The following is a 6,422-nucleotide window of genomic DNA, read 5'->3' on the forward strand; positions in this document are numbered from 1 at the left end:
CTCCCGGGTTCCAGCGATTCTTCTGCCTCAGCCTCCTGGGTAGCTGGGACTACAGGCATGTGCCACCATGCCCACCTAATTTTTGTATTACTAATAGAGACGGGGTTTCACCATGTTGGCCAGGCTGGTCTCAAACTCCTGAGCGCAGGTGATCTACCCGCCTTGGCCTCCCAAAATGCTGGGATTAGAGGCGTGAGCCACCGCACCTGGCCAGGCCACACTCTTTAGAGTCTCCCACCCTGGAGACTTCTCATAGCCTTAGTCCTCAAGGGAATCCTCCCTAGTCATGGATGCTTCTTGATTTCCATTTCACCCTAGTACTGGTGAAAGTATTGACTGACAAGGAAACAATTCCAGGAGGTTAAGAGACTTGTACCAGAACACACAACCCACACGTCTCTTCCAAAATGAAAATTCAGATTTCCTGCCTCATCCCTTTTCCTCTGTCCTCTGGAAGGCACTTTAGACTCTGGAAGAGCAAGTCCTTCGGATTCTACCCCCACAGCTCTGACCTTCTCAGTCTCCTGCTGACAACCTGCAGGATAGTAATCCTCCTGCTGGCTCTGCTTATCTGGCCAGTCTTTTTTCTGGCCCACCCCATTCCCCTCTCCACTCTAAAGGAGTTCTGGTCCCCCTTGCCTGCCTCACCAAGGGTTGTGAGAACATGTCTGAGCTCTGCTCCCATGACTTTGCCGTCCCCCTCCTTGTCAAACACACGAAGCCCCTCCAAGTAGTCCTCATATGTGCCTTGGTCCCGGTTCTTGGCGACTGCCTGGAGCATGGGTAGGAAAGTTTCAAAGTCCACACGCCGGGACTTCAGCTCTGGAGGTTGGAGAGAGATGAAGGAGAGGTCACTGTAGTATCACGTAGGACCCAGCTCCCAACCCTACCACAATGCTTTCATCCTGTTCAGCATTTAGGATATTTTCCTGCTTCTGTGTTTGACAGTTTTTGAAGTCCTGAGATCCACCTCATTCTTTGTTACCAACATCCAACTTTTGAAAACTAAAAACCCGAATTGTTCCAAGGGTCCCCTCACCATCACTCTTGGGGTTCCCCAGGACCTTGAGCACCTCGGCGTTGGTGGGGTTCTGGCCCAGGGCCCTCATCACGTCCCCACACTGGCTGTACAGGATCTTGCCATCCCCTACTCGGTCAAACAGCTCGAAGGCCTCCTTGAACTCTAAGGTATAAGGAAGGGTCAGTGTAGACACTGATTAGGGGTTCCCATCACCCCCAGACAGAAGGGAATTTCAGAAACTATGTGAACAGAACAAGGGAGGAAAAGAGGACTAGTCTGGGAGGTTTCAAGGTCGGGACTGGGGTTAGGGGAATAGAAAGAGAATCTGACCAGGGGATTGGGGACTGGACAGTGGGCTTAGACCAGCTTCTCCTCACCCTCCAGCTGGTCCTTGTTAAACTCGATCTGTGGAAGAAAAAAGCAGGTGGGGAGAGATGACAGTTTATTCAGTCCCTCTCCAGCACTCCTCCCAACCAACTGGCAGCCACTTCTGAGGAGGGGCCCAAAGGGACCAGGCTGGAAGCCCAGCCACCTCAGTCCCATTCCCAATTCTGGGCCTTGGGAGAATCCCAAGAAGAGGAATTACAGTGGGGAGGGTTTCCTGGGAACAGGGTTAATCCCATGCCACCTGTTTCCCTCCCTCCATTGCCCTGAGCCCTGCATCCCACACATAACTGGGGGCTGAACAAAGGCTAAATTTACCCCTGGCCCCCAGCTGTGATTGTCTAACAAGTCTGTCCTCTTCAGCCTCCCCTCCTGGAGTTCAGAGCTGCAGGCCTTTTGAGTTGAATCACCAGCCAGGGGCAGGCAACAGCTCTTTTCCCTTCACCTTGAAACTGTCCTCAGAACCCAGATGTTCCCCATCTAAGAGTCCCTGCCTCCAGCAGGGGGTAAGTGAGTGTGCATGTGCTGTACACACATGGTTATAGGTTAGAGGGAGAGAAGAGCAAAGACAACAGCAGAGTCATAAGCCTGGATGCTTCCAAATGGGGGACTAAGGGAAAGCCCCAATCTCATTCCAGGGTTCATTGATTCCCTACCTTCTAGATACCCCCTAATCCCCTAGGCTGTATCCCACCCTCAAACCACCCCCTCCAATTCTATCTTCACTTTCCAGAGACTCACCACCACTTTGGAGAGATCGATTGGAGGCTCCTGGGTTTTCTGAGGGGCCTGGGGGACAGCTGGCTCAGCTTTGCTTTTGGCTGGAGGAGCCCCTGCTGCTGCTGCTGGCTTAGCAGCAGGTTTGGAGATGGAGGGCCCTGCCGGTTTCTTCACGGGAACATCCTTCTTGGGAGGCATGATGTCCGGTGGCCAAAGGACAGTGTGCGGATGGGGGCACCCATCTCTGTTTAAATAGCCAGGGAGTCTGGGATGTCAAGGGGCGGGGGCAGGGGCAGGGAGCCAGTTGGCTGTGGCGAGGATGAGGTAGAGGAGAGATATAACCGTCTGCCCTCACTCCCCTGGCCTCCTATGGTTCAGGACTCCTGCCCCAAGGTCTTCTTCCCTCTGTTCCCTCATCCCCAAAGGCTGTCCAGAAAAGAAAAATGTTTCCTTTAGGGGCAGGGGAGGAAGCCAGGGACTGCCCAGAATGAGAGGTAGTTAACCTCCAGGGTGAGGATAGGATGCCTGCACTGAGATGGGGGTGGTGAGGCAAAGCAGGTCATCCAGCAGCTTTAGTCTTCTTGAGGGGTGGGGTGAGGGGTAGCAGTCAGGGAGGCTTGTGTGAACTGGAACAAGTTAAAGTGTGGTCTGGGAGCAATGACAAAAACAAGCAGCCCATCTGCCCAGCCCCTTCACTCCTTTCTGACCATGGCTTTGTAAAGAGCAAGGGTAGTTAACCCTAGAGTCTAATAATCCCTAATACTTGTAGTTCCTGAGCCCGCACCCAGACAAGAATTGAAACTATTCACAGTATAAAGGAAGAATAGTCATAGAAACAGGAGTGTGACATCCCTCATTGTCTCCTAGTGTGCAGTGTTGTTTTAGGGGAAGGAGTGGGGGCAAAGATCAGGTTGAACATCTGCTACCCATTCTTCCATGGAAGGAACCTTCTTCCACAAGCCCACTGTCATTCAAGACAAACAAAAGGTAGGGCGCTTGCTGAACCTGTGGGGACCCTGTGGTGGCACCTGAGAAGGGCAGGCTCTGGGAGATGGCTTAAATTCCCTAATCCAAGAGGACGTGGGCACTCCTATGGCCTCCATGAGTATTCACCCCACAACCAGGGGTATAATAAAAATCCTGACTCAGGGGCCAGGTCACAAACCTTGCCGGGGGCACTGGGAGAGAGTCCAAGTTGGCGGGCGTTTGGGAGTGGGGAGGGGTTGCGGCCTACTTTTGTTCTGGGGGAAATTAGGAAAGGATTTAGGTAGCATTCTGAGGAAGATAGCAGTGACTCCACTTAGGCCCCGGGGTTGATGCTGGGTCTCCCATTCGCAAAACAGTGTCTGAATCTCATTACTGCAAACTGTCCCATTTTTACAAAATACATCACACACACGACACACAGACACACACACACACACACACTCACGTACACCCCACTAAACCTTAAAGAAAGCGGCCGTCCTCAGACCCCAAAAACTCACCCTGCGGGGTCCGCGTCTGGGGCTGGGGAGGGGGCGGGGCACAGCGCGGCCCCTAGCCCTGAAGGGTTAATTCCGACGGCCGCGGAGCATGCCGGGAGTCGTAGTCCCCAGCGGGCTCACGGGATACGCGGCGCTCTAGATTGCAGCTGAGGCTAGGGCGTTGGCTTCCGGTCCATGGCGGCGCTTGGTGACTCAGTGTCCTTCCATGTCCCGGAACTGAAAGGCAATGAACAATTTCCAATCCACCCCAACCCTAAAACCCTGCAGGGTCCCTAGGGTATCCCTCCTACTTAGCCCTGGCGGGCTCCTAGCCTCGGGAGGCGTGGGGGGGAGCGGGGCAGATGTTTTCCTGGACCTACTGCTGAAAGAACTCCGAACCAGGGGAAAGGTTGAGGCTGCAGCAGGCAGCGTGGAGGTCAGATAGCTGGAAGCACTCACGGCCCCGGGGAGAGCGGCTGCGCTCTCTTTCGCTTGCTCTCGCGGTTTGGTAGGAAAAAAAGAGGCCTCAGAGTAGTTTTTTTTTTTTTTTAGACGGAGTCTCGCTGTCGCCCAGGTTGGAGTGCAGTGGCCGGATCTCAGCTCACTGCAAGCTCCGCCTCCCGGGTTTACGCCATTCTCCTGCCTCAGCCTCCCGAGTAGCTGAGACTACAGGCGCCCGCCACCTCGCCCGGCTAGTTTTTTATATTTTTTAGTAGAGACGGGGTTTCACCGTGTTAGCCAGGATGGTCTCGATCTTCTGACCTCGTGATCCGCCCGTCTCGGCCTCCCAAAGTGCTGGGATTACACGCTTGAGCCACCGCACCCGGCGAGTAGTTTGTTTTTAATGAACTGGTTGCTGAAGTAAATGTTAAAATTTGCAATTAAGCCCAGTCACCTGCCCCAGCCTTCTGCTCGAGGTTTCCATCCTGCAACCGCATATGCGCCATCCTCCCCGGTCTTCATAGGTTCCTGAGCGGAGGGCTGGGCTTTGCAGACCTACTTTCTGAGACACTTATGGTCAGCATTGGAGTTTACTGGTTCCCCTAGGCGTTGATCAGAGGATGGGAACCAGCCCGGCCGGGCCCACCTTCACTCACTGGATCAGTAAATACCCTGGTGGTGCACCTGGTGTTGGAGGCTGGGGCTGCACGGGCGTGTGAGGATTCGGTCAGAGCAGAAAACTCGGGCGAGGGCAGGGTGGTGAGGCACAGGTGAACTTTATGGGCAGTAAGTGAGGTTCACTGGTTGGGGAAAGTTTATTGGAAAGGTGGAAATGAATTGTACGACAGAAATAACGATGATAGTAAGTTAGCAACCATTTCTGGAGGCCACCATAGATCTGATACCGATGAAGGGGCTAAATTATCTCAGAGGGTGCTCAAGTGCATGGGGTTCAGACGAGCCTGCTCATATTTGAATCCTGGTTCTACCAGGTGCTGGTTAGTGACCCTCAGCAGGTTTAGTTGTCTCTCCTGGGCCTCAGTTCCTCATCTATAAAATAATGATAATGGTACCTACCTCATAGGGCTCTTAGGAGGATTCGAAGTGTTATTATTGATAAAATAGGGCCAGGCTTGGTGGCTCACGCCTGTAGTCCCAGCACTTTGGGAGGCGAGGCAGGCTGGTCACCTGAGATCAGGAGTTCGAGACCAGCCTGGCCAACATGGTGAAACCCTGTCACTACTAAAAATACAAAAAAACAAAAAAAAAAATAGCCAGGCGTGGTGGCAGGTGCCTGTAACCTCAGCTACTTGGGGGGCTGAGGTAGGAGAATCACTTGAATCCGGGAGGTTGCAGTGAGCCGAGATTCCACCATTGCACTCCAGCCTGGGTGACAGAGTGAGACTCCATCTCAAAAAAAAAAAAAAAAAAAAAAAAACACAAAGTTTGTAAAATAGAATAGGCCTGGCACAGCGTAAGTGCTGTACAAGTGTTTGTTAAATAACTTTCCTTTAATCTTCCCAAAGTATGAGGTCGCTGATATTTTACCCATTTTACATCAATGAAGTGAGGACCAATAGGTGTTGTGAAAAGACGGAGAGGAAGAAGGAATACATTTTTAAGTGGTTATAAGACAGGGAAAGGGCCACATTATGGATGCCGTTGTGTGGCTTTTATCACTCTTGCAGACATTGATTTCAAAGATATGGCCCTTGTAATTTTTTTTTCTTTCCTTTTCCCACTTTTGGCATTTTGCCAAGTGTGAGTGGTTATGGCATCAGCTGACTTTCTAGCATTTTCTCTTTTTTTTTCTTTTTTTTTTTTTGAGGCGGAGTCTCACTGTGGCCCAGGCTGGAGTGCAGTGGTGTGATCTCAGCTCACTGCATGCTCCACCTCCTGGGTTCACGCCATTCTTCTGCCTCAGCCTCCCCAGTAGCTGGGACTACAGGCGCCTGCCAACATGCCGGGCTAATTTTTTTAATACATTTTTAGTAGAGACAGGGTTTCACTGTGTTAGCCAGGATGGCCTCGATCTCCTGACCTCGTGATCTGCCCGCGTCGGCCTCCCAAAGTGCTGGGATTACAGGTGTGAGCCACCATGCCCGGCAACTTTCTAGCATTTTCTATAGAGAAGTAGTACAGGGAAAAAACATTAAGACCCTTGGAGAGATTGGAAGGCTATCCTTCATTTTCTGTGCCATCGCTGTCTTGATCATAAATAACATAAACTGGACTAAACGTGGTCTTAACTGGGCATAGGGTGATTATATATGTGAATTATCTGTGAGAAATGCCTGTCTCTCCTATCTTCCTTCCCCACTTAGCATGTGATTTGTATATTCTTACTTTTCTTTTTTTTTTCTTTTTCTTTTTTTTTTTTTTTTTTTTTT

At 51.5% G+C, this 6,422-nt stretch overlaps 1 protein-coding gene across 3 annotated transcripts in view; it reads right to left on the minus strand.

The window, feature by feature from the left end:
* Window positions 1–3,980, minus strand: part of MYL6B (myosin, light chain 6B, alkali, smooth muscle and non-muscle) — a 5,710-nt gene extending 1,730 nt beyond the window's left edge. Inside the window, exons 1-5 of one of the 3 annotated variants that reach the window (XM_011926131.1) lie at window positions 3,613–3,980; window positions 2,147–2,369; window positions 1,399–1,426; window positions 1,040–1,183; window positions 748–822 (exon numbers count right to left, since the gene is read on the minus strand). In XM_011926131.1, the coding sequence (XP_011781521.1) occupies window positions 748–822; window positions 1,040–1,183; window positions 1,399–1,426; window positions 2,147–2,323 (424 nt within the window). In that variant the 5' untranslated portion in view covers window positions 2,324–2,369; window positions 3,613–3,980. Of the gene's footprint in view, window positions 1–648; window positions 823–1,039; window positions 1,184–1,398; window positions 1,427–2,146; window positions 2,434–3,612 lie in introns of all 3 variants that reach the window. The other 2 variants (XM_011926128.1, XM_011926129.1) reach the window with 2 other exon arrangements.
* Window positions 3,981–6,422: the final 2,442 nt, after the last annotated feature.

Source organism: Colobus angolensis, unplaced genomic scaffold, assembly GCF_000951035.1.
Source record: "Colobus angolensis palliatus isolate OR3802 unplaced genomic scaffold, Cang.pa_1.0 Scaffold67, whole genome shotgun sequence".
NCBI classification, from domain to species: Eukaryota; Metazoa; Chordata; class Mammalia; order Primates; family Cercopithecidae; genus Colobus; species Colobus angolensis.